Source organism: Chenopodium album, chromosome 19, assembly GCF_948465745.1.
Source record: "Chenopodium album chromosome 19, dcCheAlbu1.1, whole genome shotgun sequence".
NCBI classification, from domain to species: domain Eukaryota; kingdom Viridiplantae; phylum Streptophyta; class Magnoliopsida; order Caryophyllales; family Amaranthaceae; genus Chenopodium; species Chenopodium album.
Window position 1 is genome coordinate 13,546,321 of NC_137852.1, and position 22,009 is coordinate 13,568,329.

The 22,009-nt window shown below is 33.6% G+C and overlaps 1 protein-coding gene across 1 annotated transcript; it reads right to left on the reverse strand.

Moving 5' to 3' along the window:
• Positions 1 to 7,292: 7,292 nt before the first annotated feature.
• LOC145596171 (protein LOW PHOTOSYNTHETIC EFFICIENCY 1, chloroplastic-like) lies at positions 7,293 to 10,137 on the reverse strand. The gene is made up of 2 exons (XM_081652592.1): positions 10,019 to 10,137; positions 7,293 to 9,882 (listed from the first exon to the last, which is right to left on the reverse strand). Exon 2 carries the CDS (start codon positions 9,773 to 9,775, stop codon positions 7,529 to 7,531), a length of 2,247 nt encoding a protein of 748 aa, XP_081508718.1. The 5' UTR covers positions 9,776 to 9,882; positions 10,019 to 10,137; the 3' UTR covers positions 7,293 to 7,528.
• Between the last annotated feature and the right edge of the window lie 11,872 nt (positions 10,138 to 22,009).

Below are 22,009 nucleotides of genomic sequence, written 5' to 3' on the forward strand. Positions count from 1 at the left end.
AATTTGGCACTATTCATAATGTGAGATGGTCTTCTAAATTACTCTTAATATATAAGACATAACAAAGTCATGTTGGGTCTTTTTTGATTCGTCTCTATAAATAGATTATTAATATTTAATTGTTATATTTTTTTACTAATAAGCAACTAACGATATTTACGGCCAAAGTGTTACATTGGCAAACGTGCACAGTCTAAATGAGAACTATAAAAGGGGCGGAGGGGGTAATTATATTTATTTTAATAGTGATCTTTTTTATTAATAAAATAATCATAGTGTCTCTAAAATTATATATGGTCCACAATAAATATGTGTGAACCATGTTCATTTAAGAATTTGTGTAATTCACTTGTTTAATATAGTGTACATAAATTAAATGATGCACTTGTTTAGGAATTAAAAAGAAGGAGTTTTAATGATAGCATGAAATTTCAGTTAGTATAGTTATTTTAAAACTAAGCCTTTTTCGTATATTTTTTGGTGTGTCTACTTTTAGAGTTATTTCTACACTAACACTAAAAAGTTCAACACTTCTAAGTGTCCATCATATTGTTAAGTGGGTCTAACAACCTCATATGATCTTTTTACGATGGAGACTTATATGATTCCTTAGATAGTTAGATAGTATTCAAACATGTTGATATTCAGAATCATAGAAAGAAGGGTGGCACAATCAGAATGAATTCGGATCTTCAGTTGTTGTTTTTTCAGTTCTAGTTTGTTTCTTTCTGTTGCAGTTTGTTTTTGTTTTTTTTTGGTTTTTTCTTTGATAGTTATATATATATATATATATATATATATATATATATATATATATATATATATATATATATATATATATATATATATATATATATATATATATATATATAAAATAAAATAAAATTGATATTCAATTCATTTCAAAGTCAAGGAATATCAACAACAAAGCCTAGCCATAACATATTTTGAATATTTTATAAATAATTGGAGTAAATTAAAGTTTTCATCAAGACAACAACGAGGGATGAAACTATTAAAGTACTTAGGGCCTGTTCTCTTACGTTGAAATTCAGTTCAGTTCAGTTCAGTTCAGTTCAGCTGAGTTCAGTTCAGTTCAGTTCAGCTCAATTCAGTTCAGTTCAGTTCAGCTCCTAATTTCCTTCTCTTATAAAATATTCATTTCAGTTCAGCTGAGTTCAGTCAATGAGAACAGACCCTTATACCAAGAAATGAGAGCAAAAAACTCGCATATAAATTTTAGATAGAAAGGGTCAAAAATTGGGAAGGAAAGGTGAAAATTGTTGAATGACAAACTAACATGAGGAATGACAAAGTAACAATTACACATTAATTAAAATGTACACCAGCTTCCCTCGTGGACTAGTGGTAAGAGAATGAAACCTCTGAAGTCTAGGTCCAGGGATCAAGCATTGGTACCACCTCTCTTTCTCTCTTCTCTCTAAAAAAAATGTACAATTTGAAATATAGTGAGAAAGGAGATTAGGAGAAGGTGACATATTCCAAATTAATACAAAGAAAAATACCTAATTACTTGGAATAATTGTAAATTTCAGCAGTATAAGTATCTATTGTATACTCATATTTTGATAATTAATTTTTGTTTTGATATACACATATTTTGATGATTTGAGTAGTTTGGCTATTGTGAATTCACGAATAAATTTTTTTACTAAAGTTGTCTCTACATTCATGCATTTTTGATCAAAAATACATTCATGCATTTGGTAGAATATGCACTTTTAATTTTACATGAAATATATGAACATATAATTAAATTTTCTGAAATTTTGAGTTAGTATAGGGCGTATAGCACCCTTAGCACTTGACCGGACCAGTCATCGTACTCATACTCAAGCTAAAGAGTTCCTAACTCGAAGCTGATCAAAATGATTGTTTACATTGTTAAAAAAAAAAAAATTGATTGTTTGCATTGTTAGGTCTTTTTAATAATGTATTCATCAATCATCACCAGTATTTAAGACGGCTGTTATACACTCAAAATTAGGCAAAGGCTTAGATATATTATGTTGCTATTATACACTCAAAATTAGGCAAAGGCTTAGATATATTATGTTACTTAATTCACGTAATTCACTTTATTATATACTGCGTATTAATTAACAGAAAAAACTCCACTTGTCGTAAGAAATTATAAGTGTGTAAGAAATTATAAGTACTATGACTAGAAGTGTAAGAAATTATACTTCGTCCAAAAAAAAAAAAAAAAGACTAGAAGTGTGTAATAAATTATACAGAGTACTGTCTTAAACTTAATTATTTGTGCACTACAAATTTTAATTTTAACTACTCACTTTTTAAAGATTCTTAACATCACCCTGTCTAGATATATAGTTTCAATTATGTGATTCAATTACAAAGATTATTCTTCAAGTGGATAATGAAAATAAGGACCTAAACTTTATACTAAAGAATTTGCAATATGGAAACAAAAGTTCACTTTATTGCAATGCTAGAAAGATTGCATTGCTAGCAAGATCAGATCACCATGCATTTTATATTGAGGTTATTTATCTTTGTATTCATTTATTTATTTGGATGGTTTATCGTATAAAAGTTAGTCAAACTGGGAAAGTCATGCTCTTTAAGTGACATTAATTAGTGGAGTAGTGGTTAGGTTTGTTGTATTCATATGCCCAATGGCCAAAGGTATATGAATATGATATGACAAAAACTACGTTGGTTCTTTTTCAGTTGATACATACACTCTTGTTACGTGCCTATATTTCTTTTTCGACACCAAATACATATATATAATTCAATTAAATCATTTTTGTGAGGAACATTTAAGAAAAAAAAACATAGTAAATTATGATCTTGTTAGAGATGATGTCTCAATGCATGTATTACAATCTTTTGCTTACTATTAATTAATGATTATAGTACTTGAAATTGTACGTTAATACTACAAACATGATAATAAATAAGCATATATAGCAAGTAAAAAAAAGAAATTGAGGTAATATATAGTTCATAATCGATATACAAGGTGCATTAGCACATTTCATTATATATTTTAAATATATTGAGGGCTATCACGTTTATTTTATTATATATAAACACATAAAATGGCGACAAGAAATACTTCATTTATACATATACCAAAACATAATTCATGTGGCACCAGAAAATTAAGGATCCAAGAGTAAACTTTGGAAAATTTTGACATAATAGTACAATAAATTAGCAGGCTGGACAAAACCCTTTTTGAGTCACATTTCAACCAGTTTACGAAATAGGCAATTAAACATATAAAGTATGTTATAGCTCTTACTTTTCAGCCTATTCTTGCGCCTAAATTAATGTCTAAATTTGATCTGATTTCTACGTTTGCAATTTGCAATTTGCTCACATTTAAATGATCCAATACATTATGAATTGGCAGCATACTGCATGCATGTAAGGAGTTTTTTTCACGTAAAGGGAGAATTAATCATGCACGGTGATGCATGATTAATTAACACTAGATTTTTTCGAGATAATGACTTGCAAAAGTCGAGCAATCGTAAAAGTAAGGTCTCAGACTCGCAGAAGACAAGTGAAAAGTAATGTATTATGTTTATTATTATAGTATCGTTTAATTGATTAAATAAATGATTTATTTCAATCAGCAAACAAATATCTTTTTTTTCACGGCCTTGTTAAATATGTTACGAGTCATAAACATTATAAAATAATACTTCATGTAAAGTTTTCAACCAAATATGATTATTATATCCCAAATACTAAAAACTAAAGACTCGTAAAGTCGTAAAACTAATAAACAAAAACAATAGACCAATCTAATATACATATATAAAGGGGAGTTTTTTTCCGAGTTTTTAGAGAGCCACGTAGGATCTAATTTTTTTAGCGCGCCATGTAGGAATATAAATTTTAATTGTAGCCAATTAAATAAGAGATTATTATTTTTTTTTAGAATTAAATAATTCAAATGCCACGTAAGCAAAATTGGCGAATGAGATTTTTTTAGTTTAAATTAATTAAATATTAAATATTATCTTTTAATATTAGGAATTTTATCTAAATATATAATAAATTTTAGCTCATAAATACAAAAAATAAAAATAAAAAAAATCAAACAAACCTTGCATCGCACGGGCTTCATCTAGTAAATTATAAATGTATGAGTGTACCGTAGTTTTTTGTATAGTAAAAAAATGTATACATTACAATCGATCGAGTTTGACTTACGCCATACATTAAAAAAAAAAAAAAAAAAAATCCTATGGAATTTTTTTTTTTTTTGAAACCAAATCTTACAAACTACAAACAAAAACAATACTTTGTAGTTTGTAGTATTTGGTTGATCAAACTCAATTAATGATTGGATATACTATTCAATTAAGTTGGACTTAGGGGCATAAACTTAGGGCTGAGTTAAAGGGAAAAAAAACTTGGTGGATCAGGTTATGCGGACATGCGCTCTGCATGTACCACGCGACGTTCTATTGCCTATAGATCGTAAATTTAACATAGTGACCTTTAGTTTATTAAAACTTGAGCTCACCCGAATCACAATATAATAGAGGATTCGAGGTCTACATGTAGCAACCAAAGTTATGTTGCATATAGGTCACTATATGCATACATATATATATACATATATATACACACACACACACACACACACATATATATATATATATATATATATATATATATATATATATATATATATATATATATATATATATATATATATATATATATATATATATATATATACACACTTTTATACGTGGGTTGCCACACTGGCTAGCCACCATGTGGCTACTTGATTAGTATTACAGAAGTTATTTATATTGGGATTACTTTCCCAATGTTATAGGGGTTACTCAATAAATATAATAAAGGGTTACTCATTTAGTATAATAGGGGTTACTCTGTTAGTTTTATAGGGGTTACTTTGTTTTTTACAAGCAGCTACACGGTGTTATCATAACAACAAATGTGCTTTTATTTTATTATACATATACTTTTTTAAAAATAATATAATGACCTTGTAATATAGCAACATTTAAACATAGTGGCCTTAATACTAGTGATCCACGATAAATTAATGCAAACCAGATCTATTAAAGAGTTTAATGAGCAAATGTACCTGAAGATATATTTAACCTGCATACGATCCGACACATTATTTGTTTTGTTTATAAATGAAATACTTTATTATTACATACATACATACATACATATATATATACATACATACATATATATGTATGTATGTATATATATATATATATGTATATATATATATATATGTATATATATACATACATACATATATATGTATGTATGTATATATATATATATATATATATATATGTATATATATATGTATGTATATGTATGTATGTATATATATGTATGTATATGTATGTATGTATATATGTGAAGGGGAGTTTTTTTCCCGAGGTTTTAGAGAGCCACGTAGGATTTAATTTTCTTAGCGCCACGTAAGATTATAAATTTTAGTTGTAGCCAATTAAATAAGAGATTATTAATTTCTTTTAGAATTAATTAATTCAAATGCCACGCAGGCAATATTGACGAATGATATTTTTAAGTTTAATTTAATTAAATATAAAATATTATCTTTTGATATTAGGAATTTTATTGAATTATGTAACAAATTTTTACACATAAATGCAAAAAAAAAAAAAAAAATATTTTAAAATATAAACAAATCTTAAATCGCACAGGCTTCATCTAGTTTGTAATATAGTTTAGTAAAATTCGTATGTTTCACATTATTTATTTATTTATTATTATTTTTTTTTCTTTTAAAAAAAAAGTCAAACATGCATGTGACGCATGTCAATTGTTGTGTAAACTTGTTAAGGGTTTTTCCCTCTAAAAAAAACTTGTAAAGGGTTTATGGATTTGTTTTTTCCTTTTTGAGGAAGAGGCAACAGATCACTTTTTCTTTTGGAGCAAAACGAATCACTTTTCTTTTAAAACAAAATTGAGTCACTTTTATGATTTCACCAACTTTAAATTTCCTATCCAAACGTGTTAAGTATACTTTTGATTACAAAGTCAAAAAAGTGATTACTATCATTATTAATGTTAATTCTAGTCTTTCAGTATTCATGTATATCCATGTCAACATTATTATATGTAGATACAAAATTATCTCTAGCTCGTCAACATCGAAAATACTGAAAAATGTTAAACATAGTCCTAAAGGCGATATTATATGAAATGCCAAGTCTTTACAATACATTAGGTAGATTAGTTAGAATCTCCGATGTATCTGTTTCTTTATGTCGGTGATGGAGGCCTCCATGTAATTAAATCTGGAAAATTTGGGTGACCAAATTGCAGATTTGAAGATCATTGACTAGGCATAAAGGAGACAAAAGATGGAGCCCATTCAAAGATCAAATTGGTAGAACGTTTTCACATGAATCATGATTCATGATGATGTTCCCTCATTCCACCTTTCTATCCCCTTTATAGCAAACAACAATAACTACTCCTTCTGTAGTTGCAGTATTCTCTTCAACCTAAATTACTTGTTCCACAGCCATTTAAACGGGGTTTAAAGTGAAAACATAAGAGTGAAAAAGTGGGTGGGTATCACGGGGCCAACTCGAGAAAAAGTACATAAAAAAGTTCTTTGAAAAGATGTGGGACAAGTAAATTGGGACGGAGAGACAGAGGTGAGGGTGGTGATGCTGATTCTATGAAACAATTTGCTGAATTGGTGCCCTGTGACGATAATTTAGAAACACCCCAGGCTATCCCTAATATATATGGCTGGTGAATCTGGTGCAGCCTCAACCCAGCCAGTTTCTGGGTTCGATCAGCCGACGTGGGCTGATCTACAAGAGCTCATCCACTGTCAAGCAAAAGTTCCCCCTAACCCGATTTGAAGAGCTCAACCACTATAGAATCACCCCCTGCATAGCTAGATTAGCTACCTGGTGCCTGTAGGCACAATTTTCACCCAAGTCCTTGCCACGCAACTTCAGAGTTAGTTTAGTTGTCATCTATTGACACAGAAGAAGACAGCACAGACCCAAAGCTCATTTTCAGTACAAGAGGATAAACGTTTAACAAACAATGTCCAACACTCTCTGCAACTAAAGGGCAAGAGTGGATAGCCTAGAAACATGTCGAATTCAGAAACACATCACAAAGATTCTGCATAAGATAAGCTCAGCACCGTAGTGACTGTACTGCTGAATCAATTAAGCTATTCGTAAACTATGTATTAGCAAGAAGATCCAGTATAATAGTATATGCACACCAGTAAGAGATAGACAATTAGTACAAGTATATGATATAAGTTGAATATTTAAAGGCACTAATTAGAAACATGGAAATAAAATAATTCACAACAGAAGTTTTTCTAACATATACAAATTTCCATTACTTGGTAAAAAATGTCATGTGTCACAGAATATACCAGAGAAGGAAACTCCTTCAGTATGTTAATCAGAGAATGCACAATTTGATATACATGTAGTACAGAAGTGCACTAATTTGAGTTACTTTACAGGTAATTTGTTGCTTCTTGTGCATGAGTCTCCTCTCTGACAAATGAATTACTCTGGCTATGAAGATCAATCACTGTACCGGACTCTGACTGGTTCTTTTTGGTTGGCACCTTTTTCTTCTTCTCTGGTGGCCTAGGTCCTAAAGCACTTATATCGATAGTAGCACCAAGTGTTCTTGAGGATTGTAATATGGCATCATACGCCTTTGAAGAGGGCTTCAGATCCTCATTTAACGCACTCAAATATAAGTCATACGCTAACCTAGGCTTGCCATCATTTGCAAGAGCCTCGACCAACGTATCATATGTGATCTCATTTGGGTCAATGCTCATACTTTTCATGCGTTGAAACCACTCGTAAGCAGCACCAGCCAGACCATTCTTTGTACATACACTAATAATTGCATTGAAAGTAACAACGGTTGGGTTGATACCTGTTGAGACCATTTCTTGAATGATATAGTCAACAAGATTAAATTTTCCAAGTCCAACATAAACTGAAGCCATAATTGTGTAAGCATATAAGTTGGGTTCAACGCCAATTTTACGCATATGCTCCCACACCCTTACAGCCTCATCATATAATTTTCCTTTTTCGAGAGCACTAAGTAATGCTCCATATGAAATTACAGTTGGCTTTTCACCTCTCTCTATCATTCTCTTGAATATATCCACAGCTGCAGTAGCTTCTGAAGCCTTAGAACAAGCTATAAGAACAGCGTTCCATTCCCTACTTCTTGGTTTCAAACCTTTGGCTTCCATCTTGTCCAGCAACTTTAACCCCCATCTCCAGATTCCTCTCTTCCTAGCAGCACTAAGCAAGACATTGAAGTGAGATACAATCAGCTCATATGCCATATTATTTGGTTTTGGCCCCTTATCTAACATATCCTCATATATCTCCAATGCAGCCCACCATTTCTTAGCCTTGCCCATCAACCAGATGATATGATTGCATACTGATAAACTTATATCAGAGTGATTTTCCCTTATTCTATTATATAGCTCTTTGGCAACTGTATAATGCTCTTCACGTGTACAAGCCCAAACAAGTCGCTCATACTCTTCACGTGTTGGTGGAAGTGCAGCCTTGTCCATTTCTATAAGTAATTTCAGGACATTTGTGGTAAAGTTTCCATCCTTAACAAGCCATCGCCGCATGATTTGGTAGCATATGCGACTGGTGAAGTTCTTAAGCTTAAGATACTCATAATGCCAGTCAATATGGCCATCTATCTTGAGCTCTCCACTCATATACTTCTCCCTCAGAGCAATAAAAAAGTTTAACGCACCAATCCCATCTTCCATTCTTCGATAAGCTAACAAGGCTGTAGAATATGAAGGAGGAGATGGAGATAGTCCCTTGCATTTAATATCCTCAAAGAGATTTAGTGCCTCAGTTGTTCGCCCTTCTTCCACATATATGCCCATCAAAGTATTATAAGTCACGACATTCCGAGAAATGCCAACTTCATCCATCTCACTCAGCACCATGTCAACTTTATCAAGCTCTCCAGACTGTTTAACAACACTTAGCAGGCTATTATATATGTAAAGGTTAGGACAATAAGCATCTTCACCCTCTTCACACTTCATTTTAAGCCAATCAACAACAGCCATTGCAGGTTCAAGTTTCTTTTCCCGGCCAAAGCCACTTATAATGGAAGAAAAAACCTGAAGAGGGACTTTATCTTCGTCTTTCATGATCTCTTCCACATCCTCTACTGATTGGGCATGCAGCAAACATTGTGCAAGCCCACGGACATCAACTCGTCTATCCATTTTTACTTCCTCTACTTCTCCATCTCTAATTTCTCCAACAACATTATCACCACTTCCTATACTCTTACTCAAACACAACTCACCATCATCATTTTCTAACCGCGTTTCCTTCAATTCATCAATTTCCTCCAAACACTCATCAATAACACTATTGCCAATGGCTTGTTCCTCTAAAGCCCACCCCACCGGAAAGCACAACCCAGCTGTACTTCTCGATTCACCCGAAAGAAACAGTTTAATTTTATCACACTTATAGAAAACCCTAACACCTATATCATCAAAATTTGACCTACTGTGCCTAGAAGACCTCCTCAGATGAACAATTGAATCAATTCTACCCAAATTTTTTCTTCTAATAATTCTACTTCTTATACACCCAAAAGAAGTAAAACCCAATTGAAATTCAAGCTGGGGAACTTCCAATAATTCCCCTCTTAAAGGCCAAACACTTAAAGTTTGCATTTTTAACAATAATTCAAGAATTATATTCAAAACCCATCATGAAAAACACAATTACAAATCAAAATTACAGTAATTCAGCTCCAGTTCTTCTTCAATTTCATAATTTCCTGAAATATATGAAAAGTAAATTCAAAACAACGCTCATTTCTTTCAGGTTATATATATCTGAAAATAAACAAATTATATGAAATTCAAAGCAAATTAAGAATAAATATGTGGAAATTGAAGGAAAATATTAGTTACCCAGAAAAAATGGGAAATTTGTGGACTAGAGTGAATGCCGTGGCGGTCCAAAAGTCCGGCGAGAGAAAATGTTGACGTGGATAACTGTATGAAAGGATGGAGTTGGAAGTGTGAGCAAGTGATAACTCCCTCGATAAGTGAATAGTTCCGTCTATTTATTACATGCCTGTATTTCTTTTTGGCTGACCAAAAATAAGTGCCGGTTTATATTTATAGGTTGTACTTTTTGCCAATATTATTCTTGTTTTGATGATTTGTCATCATTTTTCTTTTTCTTTTTTGTACTTTACAACAATTCCCAATACTTTCTCTCTCCTAATTCTCAACCACTTTTTCTTTCTCTCTATCTCTCTGTAACCCCACATGTATATTTGTAATCCCAATTTTTAGTTTTAAGGAATCTTTAACTTTCTTAATTCCTGTGCAAAATGAGAAATAGGCATGTAATAAAGGGACGGATGGAGTAATGATTAATTAAGGGATAAATGAGTTTTTACAAAGCGACTAATTTATAAAGGCACAAATGTAATTTAACGTAAAACTTTTAGACAGTAATTCATCAAATTCTTTATAATTAAATCACCTCATAATCCATTTATTCCACAATTCATCAACTCAACTATTCTCAATTCTCTTATTCGTTCTCATAATATCTTGGGGCCTATTCTGATTTACTGAATTAAACTAAACTGAACTGAACATATTAGAGCTGAACTGAACTATTTGACTATTGATTAGTGATTTTTACTACGGATTAATGATCTTTGATTATTTATTATTATATATATAAGTGTATATACATAAATAATAATAATAATAATAATGATAATAATAATAATAATATAAGCGAGATATAATTTACAAGAAATTGGTGGGGAGCCGAGATACAATCTGGGCCCCCACTCCTCTAGTTAAGCGAACCCGATCCTGTTGAAGATGTGAGCAGCTGCACAAGCACCAATATCCTAAGTCTTAACGAACGCCTGGACCCACTTCAGCAACGCAATAGCATCCTTCTCTAGTTCCCCCAACGAAGAAAAGGAGAAAAGAAGAAAACCGTAGCCAATAGCCCTACAACGCGCCCATACTTGTCCTGCTTCCGCTGAGCCGCCGCCGACACAACACGACTAGGAACGAAGTCAGACAACCCCGATTGCGTCAAAGGTGAAGACCTCGTTAAGTCAACACATACATCAAGGCCTCTATCCCAGGAATAAAGCAGCACATCTACAGGTCGTAGAGCCCCGTCGTTCCCTCCTGACAACCCAACGTTATCTCCTTTAAAAAACATACAAAGTTATACAACCTATAGAAAATTAGTGGGAAGCCGAGATACAATCTGGGCCCCCACGCACTCCTCTAGCTATAGAAAAGCCGATCCTAGTAAAGATATCATTTTTGTAATATATGCTAAAAAGTATGAAATTTGGCTTAAATTATCATTAGCAATATCATTAGATATAAAGATAAACTGAACTGAACTGAACCTATTATAATAAAGCTGAACTAAACTGATTGGAGCTAAACTGAAGTGAACCGAACTTAAGATGAAGAGAGCATGCCCTATTCTATTAACCTCTTATTCTCTTAATATCTTATTCTCTAATAATCATATAATCTTTAATTATCTAATTCTCTCAATTATCGAAATTTTTAAGAAAAAAAAATTAAAAGTTCGTGAAATTACTTAGTGGAAACCAATCGAAACTTGGTCGTAAGATCTAACATATCTTTATTACTATTGTTAATATTATTGTTATTGTTTTTATTATTATTGATAGGTGTGTCGCGTACCTAACAAAAATAACCTAACAAGACCACTACTATGTAGACGGACAAGTAAGAGTCGGATCCCAAGAGACTATGATTCAACTATTAATTAGACTCAAGTAACTACTAAGCAGGTAATATGACAAATCAATGCTAAAAACATCCAAGATCAAGCATCTTCACGAAAACAATTAATGCAATATTCGTTCTACCCCTAACATATAATTCAATTGATTAATGAGGAAAAGTAATCCCTATATAGTACCAATGGTCCCTCCCGAGTTATCAATGGCTTCCCTAATCACAATCCAGCCTACTTTCGTGGAATCACGTAAATTAAAGACTTTGAGCACATTACTCTAAGTTCCTAATCATCCATTCAACTACTCCTGTGATGAACTTCAAACCCTTAATTGATTTATTCAAACCCGTCAAAACCCAACTCCCGTTGCGATTAAAACAATACTAATTATCCCTAATCTAGTATTGGCATGAGCACAATCAATTAAGCATATCAATTGCAATTATCATTAGAGAATTTAAAGAATTAATTCATGCATTAATCATATTTGGGTTTCGCTAGATCTTGGAATAAGAAAACTGCTCACACATATTAATGAAAATAATAACAAGAATTAAAGAAAACATAATTAATAATAAAAAGGAATTAAAGAGAATAAAAAAAAAAAGCCAAATCTTGAATTATGAGAGATAAATGAAGAAACTTGAGTGCATAATCTTGAATTACAATGAAAATAAAGTTTAGAGAGAAAACTAGGGTTCTAAGATGATAGATGATGAAAATATAATGCTCAAGAGTATTTATAAGAAGGCTAAAAGATAGGATTAATTAAGGAAAGAAATTAGATTAAAACCGACTAAATTCGTCCAGGCATGGGCATGTCAAATTCTGACATGGAATGGCACTCACAGCAGCTACGACACTCGTAAAGACACGAGCGTGTCTCATATTGGCATGGGCGTGTCTCGCTGGGTCAAATTCACTCGATGAGGCATGGGCATGCCCGCATTCAACACAACCATTCTTCCCTTAGCACATAGCAGCTAGCTCGAAACACTCAACTCGACACGGGCGTGCCTTAGATGAACATGGGCGTGCCTCATATGAAACTTCAACTTCAAACTTTTTACCTTCTCAAAACACATTGACATGCCCATCTCTCCGAGCAACATGGGCGTGTCTGGCTGGAGAACACCCTTAAATGAATTTAGCTCAAACTTTGGCAATCTGGGTGAATTTTCAAGCTATGATCACGATCCGCAACTTCGTAAAACTTCCAAAAATCTTCGTTAAATTCTGAAATACATCAAAAACAACGAATCTACCCATAAAAGCATATTATGATCACAACTAAATCAAATCAAGCCAAAATAAGCCATGAATTACTAATCTAGACTCAAAAACTACCTAAAAAGACTCTAAAAATATGCATATTACACGATATATCAAATTCCCCCAAGCTAGCTTAATGGTTGTCCTCAAGTATTCGACCATGAAGCACTAAGGGAAACAAGATAGCCTCTCAACCAAGAATACATGTGCTACCAATCAAAACCAAATGAAAAATAAGAAATGCAAACCATCAATTGTAAAACCACCAAAAACTTCAAGCACTCATAGTTGACAACCAATCTCGCCACAAATCTCCCCTAACCAACTCAGTCGTATATGAATAGCATCTCACTTTAGTTGTGCAAAATAAAATAAATAAGCCACTCATGTGTTTACAAAGGTTAGAATAAGTAAATAATCACTCATCCTAAGCATAAATGTCCGCCGACTTCATGAAATTATCCTCTTTAGATTTGCTAATAGACTTTCTCCACTTTGTCGGATGATGATGCAAAATAGAGGTCATGAATTCCTAAATAAGGGTAGGCTTGGTTATACAAGGTTAGAAGACGTTATTTGGAGATGTGGTGCTAAAAGAAAATAACAAAAATCCTAATCCCACTACATATCCAAATGTCGGGTTCAAACTAACCTTATATCCTCCAAACAACACACGAACAAGCCCCTTATTCACACAATTCAATTCTCATACTTTTTTCTTTCTTTAACATTGCCCTTCTTTTTCACCACTTTTTAGCTCAAATTTTATGACTTTTCAAATTTTGTTTTTTTTTCACAACTCAACTTTTCATTTTTTTTTTTTAAAAACAAATTGAAAGTACCACGACTTAATGGGCATAAACTGTACAAAATGCACTAAGGCATACAATGTAAGGCATCCAAGAAGGGAATCAAGGTCAAATTATTGGTTCTCCCTAAGAGTTAATGTAAATTTTTTTAAAAAAAGTAGAACAAAAATCACAAACCTAAGAAGTTGAGGCTCTAATTAACTAAAAGGAAATTCAATCATTATTCTTCCATATATTGCATCAAAAAGTCTCAAATAGTCGCAAAGCAAACCCAAGATTCAAATTACACGAAGGAAATCTATCACACATAAAAGGAAAGCGACTGAAATAAGGTGAGTCAGTCGAATATGGCTCAAAAATCTCACATGGGTACTCAAACTATTCATATCAGTCAAGCAGGGAGACCATTCTCGCCACAAACAAGTTCAACTCCAAGTCAATCAATTAATGGGTTTTCGAAAACGAGTTTTCATTTTTTTCATAAAATTTTCACATGTATCACATATCATCATTGAGGCAAAACCATGTAAATACATAGCAGGACACTAGAAAAGCCAAAAGAAAACAAACTAATATATATATAGCATATAGCAATCCCTCCCCCAAGCTAAACTTCACATTGTCCTCAATGTGAACATATATCGATCAAAACTTGCAAGGGAAAGAGAAAACTAGGCCCTATTAGCCGGAAGAGGGATCATACCTCGGGGCAGAGCTAGGACCGCCCTCAAAATAATGATGCATCATGTCACCCCTATCATGAAATACTGTCTGCATAGTGATGAATTTACTTCTCATTTCTTCAAGAGAGTGGCCATGCTGTCTTGAGATTGCACTAGGTTGTTGTACCCCGTCCTCGTCTCCTCAAAATCTCTCCTTAGGCCCTCGACATTGGACCTCATAGTAGTGATATCAGTCCTCAAATCCACTATCTGCTCCTCCAAAGCCAGTAGTTGTTGAATACCTTGAGCACCTTGATTTACGGGGGCTGTAGGAGATTATGGGTACTAAATGCGGAATTAACATGAATCATATTCACATAGCACCAAACCAAGGATCTCATGCATAACACATAAAGAAGTGAGAATTATACCTTTGAAGCGTGATTCCACGGTGATCGAGCAAGAACAATGGGGAGATAAAGAACCTCAAACGTGATTCCTCTACTTGGTCCACGGGCACAGATTAAAACCTCCACTAATGCTAGTTAGTCGCGAAAGAACCCTTCTATCGACCTTCTACGGAGATGAACGAACGATCAACTAGCCAAGAACCACCGCGCAACACCACGTGGGCCACTAGGGGTGGCCGGCCGTGGGTGAGAGGGGGGAGTGAGGGGCGTGCGTGTGAGAGAGAGAGGGTGAGGGCTTTTGGATGTTGGTTGCTTAGATTCACAATTCACTGTATGTTAATTGTGACTTAATTAATCAACCCTAGGCATGACTATTATTTATAGATCATATCTCTAAATAATAGTCCAAGTCCAAATCCAAGCCCAATTCCTAATCCCACTCAAACTACACTTAGCCCAATCATACTTATGACTAATTAATTGCTCATGAGGCCCATTAATGGGCCTCTAACTTGCTTAACCCATTACCCTTGTGTGTGACCAATATAGGATCCATTCTAAAGGGCTTTGGGCTATTTGACTAGCCCAAAGATCATCTCTCATAGTCTAGCAACAGAGGATGACGCCCCAATAGAATGAAATTATTATCTCCATAATAGTGATCCTTGATATATCTAGTAATTGCACTTATCGAAGACACAATTCCTTCAGGGGCATCTTCCTTCATATGCACTGGGCCGCCTCCCACCGACAATGGATCACCTTCAGGGTGTGGAGGAGGCCAAACAAAATCTAGAGGGATGATCTAAGTCCCAGAACCTACAATTTTAGGCAATTTTTCATTGAGTAGATACGCATACGGTGCAGGGCTTGCAAGACTTGGCCGACCAACTAGCCACTCGTAGCCTTGGTCACCACGCCGCGTACGCAACCAATTCATTGTCGTCATGCACTTGAAATATAATGTGGTGGGTCCAGCAACCTTGTATCTTTTGGAATCTACAGGGTTAGCACCAGAGCCAATAACAAGTAAAGTAATCTTTCCCCCATTAGCAATTTCACCTGACCCCTCAGCCACAGCATGTAAATAATCCATGAAGTAAGCACCGGGGTTAAGGGTCCTTTCAACCGCCTCCATGAACAGAATTAACTACCATATGCCATAGAAAATATAATTCTTTTGCAGAGCAAACCCCCCGGTATTATTCCTAGCAAAAAGAGTCTAAGAAATGAGCCGACACATAATGCAAATCACGGGGTGGATTGGACAAGAAACCTTAGATTTACTTGAGTCGTATTGCATTAGGCCGGTAAGTTCCCTCCAAAAGGCTCTGTCATCATAGCCCTCTAGCTTAGTTTGCTGAGGTCGACCTAATTTTGCCATCACTAGGAAAACCTAGGAGTTTGTTTACTTCTTCAGTGGTTAGGTTTATACGTTGCCCGAAGTAGTTGAACTTGATTGCCTTAGGGGTGTAGAAGTCCGACCTACGGATAACCGAAAGGGTAGAAAGGACCTCATAGGTAATGTTGGAGTATGTATCGGTTTGCTTGGATAGGAAATCAAAACATGTTTCTTTATACCTCCACAAGATTCGAACATAGGATGACTATCCATCATCACTTAAGGGGTTTGTTTATTAGACCATTGGAAAATACTTTTTTTTATAGAAAAAAAATAGTTATAGGTAATTTTTTATTAAATATAAAAGAGTTACACATCTAGAAGTATATCTTTGTTCCCTTCAAAGAATTAAAAAAAAAAGTATGTTTTGTTATTTTTATATTTTAAAATAAAATATGATTTCGTAAAATTGAAAAAAAAAAAAAAAAAAAAACTTATGTAGTATTACAAGGTTCGAACTCAGGTCAACTATAGACATTACACACAAACTTGTATTCTAGACCATTGGACTAAGGGGTATCAGCACCTTGATTAGGTGAAGAGAAATTAATTCTTAAAATGTGTATATGACAATTCCGGCGCAATTTTGGTGTCTCCAATTACAATTCCGGCAAAACTTTGATGTCCATTACAATTCCAACAAAATTTTGTGTGTCCAATTATAATTTCGGCAGCAACATTAAACCAATTTCCAACTATACATTCTATGAAAATTTACAACATTAATGTATCAACCAAATTTGTATTCATATAAGAAAATTACATCTAAAGGTATAAGTTTGTTTCCTTCACAAAAATAAAACAAAAAATAAAAAAGTAAAAACTATGTTTTTGATATTTTAAAATTAGATATGATTCTGTAAAATTGAAAAGTTGTGAAACCAAAAAAAAAAGTAAAAATAAAAAAATTATGTACCGTCTCAGAGTTCGAACTATGCTATCCTGTAGTGTAGACACCCATTTATGTCTCCTCAAAACCAAACCCAGTGATGAATACCTTTTGCGTCAAACCATAATCGAATGAAGTGAAAGTGTGAAAAGTCTAGTGTTGCGGTTAGTTTTTATTAAAAATCTTTCTTTCTGTGTTCGAAAACCTGCTCTATTTATAAAAAAAAAACGTCCAATCTAGTTTAGTTTGGTTCACGATATGGTCCCAATAATGGTGTAGTTAAATGGGGCTTGAAAATACCTTTCTAACGATATATTATAACCCCAGTTCCGATGAATAATGAGGAAGTTATGACAAAAATACTAAATTGGGCCCAAACCAGATTTTACCTACGGTCCAATGATCATGAGGGTCCAAAGGTTTAAATCTATTCCTAAACTAATTAGGATTAATTAGAAGCTGCTATAAGTTTCTAAAAGATCTTAATTATCTTTTTGAAAAGATAAGTGTAGACACCTAAAAATGTCTCCCCAAAACCAAACCCGATGATGAGCAACCTTTCACCGCCACTATTGGTTGGGTTCAGTATTTAATCCCGAGAGTGCTTAAAAATCATATTTAATTAAATTCATATTTTTGAACAGTCCATGGATTAGTCTTGATGTTTGGTAAAAGCATAGTTTTAATTTCAGCCCAAAACCTCTTTCTTATTTTTTTATTTATTTTTGGCCTAAACCTTTCTTTTTACTTATTTTCTTATTTTAGCCCAATATTAATAAATCAGAAAATGGCCCGAAATTATCAATCGGCACTTAAATTGCTGAATGAAATTAGGGTTAAAAATGTATTTAGACGGAAAAGTGGGCTGGAAATTCCCGCGCCACGGCAGGAATCTACCACGTCACGGGAAACTCTCCCGTCTGACGGTGAGAATTCCCGTGACACGGGAAGTTTGCTGTGACACGGGAATTTCTGTGTCCTTTCCACGTAAACCCTAACGCGTTTTCTTCCCCCGTTTGCTAAAAACATCCCGCTTCACACAGTTTACCGTGTCACGGGATACTTTTTTAGGGTTTTTTTTTTTTTTTATCTTTTTAGGGTTCCGTGTGTTCCCTCAGCACATTTTTTCTTTAAATACCCCCTCATTTCTGATGTACGGGGCATCAATGAACTCTCTCATTTCTCTTCTATGCTCTAGCCTAAACACTAGCCTACCCTTCTCTCTCAAAATACCTTCCTTAAGCACTCCAAGGAGTCCGTACTTTACCCGGGGTTCTGTCCTTAAACCACGGCGTGAAAGGCAGAACTGTTTGAGGGTTTGGCCCCAAATCAATTCTATTTAATTTAATTTAATTCCATTTTAATTATTGTTTAATTAATTTTCCTTGAATTTACTAACGCGTTTATTATTTTTATAGTAGCAAGCAAACAAAATTAAAGTAAGGAATCATGTTCCTTTTAATTCTATTATTTTTCTAACGATTTTTATATTGTTGGATTTATTGCTATATTGCTTCCAATATTAATGTTTATTCTATTACTATTATTATTTATGATCACCATATTGCATGTTTAAATGGAATATGTAATTGAATATCACGCCTAATAAGATAATTTGGACAATCGGTTTAGATTCCTTTAATCTTGTTGTTTAATCAAGTGATCACTAATATTTTAGAATTATGTGTGCACTAATATTCAACCAATTTAACATAATAATAGTTTGGAGCAAATTGAATATTTTGTTTGCATGTCTTTGAGATCGCAGGAATACTTTTCACTATAAGAATCGAGTAGAGGCCAATACGGGCGAATGTGACTCCATGACTCACTTCGTACCATTATCCCCGATCCTCCTTTCGTGGTTCCGAACCATATGGAGTTAGTAATCTCATGGATTATGAATGGGGTGTAACCTTCACGGGTCAATCATTGTTGCCTTTCGTTGTCCCTTAATCGTGGTTGCCTTTTATGATCCGTGAACGGTTTACAAGTTCCTTAATTAAAAACTTGTTGGCGGCTCCCTACTTTCCTTGTCCCTAATCGTTGTCCCTAATTGTATATGTCAATTCCCACTTCCTATGAGTGTCAAGCATATTCACACCATGCTTTTACGTAGGCGCACTTCGAACGACGCCCACAATAAGATTAAGGAAATTGAATTTGAAGAGAACTTTCCTTTTATAAAAACTTCCCTTTTTAATTCCTAATTCTATTCGAATTTAAAGATGTTCAAAGACAGTCAGATTTTATTTTCGTGCCTCATAATCTTTATCCAAATTTTATATGGTTGGATAGATCTTGAAATTATCCTTCCAATGATATATTGTAGGAAAAATTGCTCCCATTAATCTGAACTTTGCCTCATCCGCCAAAATTAATCTCAACTTTCGTTTATTATCTATCACTGCCGACTTTAGGGGGTATTAATTTTTGTTGCACCCAACAGGTCATCCACTACCATTCCGCCGAAATTATAGGGGGTCGTTAACTCCGTTAGTCATTAGGGTTAATCATGAAACATGTCATGATATGATTGGACCATTTAAAAAAAACAAAAAATTAAAATAAAAAAAACAACTGCCCCGACCCCATAAACCACCAACACGAGCATCGCCCTCCCCAAAAACCCCCCACACAGACTGCCCGACCCCAAAAATCTCCATTAAATACGCCCCTCCTCCCTTCTCCCAACGTCAAAACGACCGATTTTGAGGGTGGGGAAAAGGAGGAGGGGTGATTTTGGCGACGAAGGAAAGGAGAGGTGCTTGATTAAAGCTCGTGTTGGTGGTGTTTGGGGTCGGGGCAGGCGGCGTGGGAGGTTTTGGGGGTCGGCGGTGGGTCAGGTGGGGCGCTAAAGGGCCGGCCGGCCGATTTTTGGTGGTTAAGATGGTGGCAGGCCGTTTTTCGGTGAGATAGGGGGAGGGGCAAGGGCTTGGCGGTGGTTGGGTAGGTGGCTAGGAAAATTTTGGGGTTTTTTTTTAAAATTTTTTATTTTTTTATTTTAATTTTTTCTTTTTTTGTTTTTTTAATTTTTTTGAATTAAGATAAATGGTCAATCATATCATGACATGTGTCATGATTAACCCTAATGACTAACGGAGTTTACGACCGTTAGTCATTAATGGCACTCGGTGAATTTTTAAAAAATTGGGTGGCATTTGGTGAATTCTGAAAAGTCCGATGGCATTTGGTAAATTTTTAAATTACTCAGTGACATTTGATGAAATAGCCGCTGAATTTAATTTGAGTAGCACTACATAGGAATTTTCATTATTTAAAATATGTAGGAATTTATGTATCTAATCTTTGCCAAAATAGAAACTAACGTAGGGAGTTACGCTCTCTATTACTAATCTAACAGCTTTAAAAAATTCCTATGAATTTGATTATAACATAATTGTTATGAAATATATATTTGTGGATGTCCATTATACCATTGTATCATTCCAGAACTTTCTAGATTTTAGGGTTTATTATTTTCCAAGCAAACCCTATCATTTGTGTTGTATCTATATATATCTATACCTCCATTATATGGAATACAAGTAGAACATACTGATTAATTCTCTCTCAATCTTCTCTCCTATTCTCTTTATTTTATAACACCTTATCAGCACCAAGCTCTAAGCCAATTATATAATGCTTCGAACGTTAAAACTTATATCTTCCAATCCATTCAATAATTGTGTCACAATAATTATAGTCTGGGATTAAGCTTCATCACGCAGAGTTGGTGGAAGATGTGTGGAGTCCATCATGAATGGTGAGAATCTTCATTCTTAAATACATTTGATCCTACTGTCAAACCAGGTAATCCAATTATACAATTTCGGTGGTTTTAATTGGTTCAAAATACTCTTCAGTTAGGAACTACCATTCCGAATTGATTTTGTCTGCTTTTCATTAATACCTAGCATAGATGATTTTGTGATTGAAATTTGAGTTTTATCGTAATTTTGAGAATATTTTGTGATGGTTTATTGCATCTTTGTATATGCCAAATTCTATATTACAAGTATATGTGTATTGGTAATATCTTACTTTATTTTGGTATAGTATGATATTACGTTAATCACATAATGATCTATAAGTTTCAAAGAATTAAATATCAAAGGAATTTGTGGTCAGTGTTATAAGTCTTATTGCTTGATTATTAAACTCTTAATTAGATACATAGTGATTGTATGTGTAATATTATGTTTTGAGTTTTCCCAAACATTAATTTGATTAATGTTTTAATGTCACTTTTCCGAAACAATATTTTGAATTATTTTTGTGTTTTAATTGACTTCAAATAATATGTTAGGAGTATGACTTGGCTTTAGATAATATTTCTCCTATTGTAATTTTAATTCAATTATAAGCCCAAATTTAATACTGTTTAATATACTGTTAATTGGCCTTCACTACGAGTATGTCAAAATAGTTTGCGGATTCTATGAGATATATTTTTAAATCAAGATCTATATATACTACCTCCATTTCTTATTATGTGCAACAAAGGAATATTTTATGTCTCACAAATAATACTCCTTTGTTGCACATAATAAGAAACGGAGGTTGTACATAATTCTATAGATACAAATAACGCATTGATTGTGTTCATTCCTTCCAATCAGTATTCTTCTATATTATTGAAATCCCAAACTAGTTATCAAGAACTAATTTATTACTTGTATAATTGTTTCTGTC

Excerpts from the sequence above, each read along its gene's own strand:
- LOC145596171 (XM_081652592.1), bottom strand. The coding sequence starts at position 9,775 with ATGCAAACTTTAAGTGTTTGGCCTTTAAGAGGGGAATTATTGGAAGTT.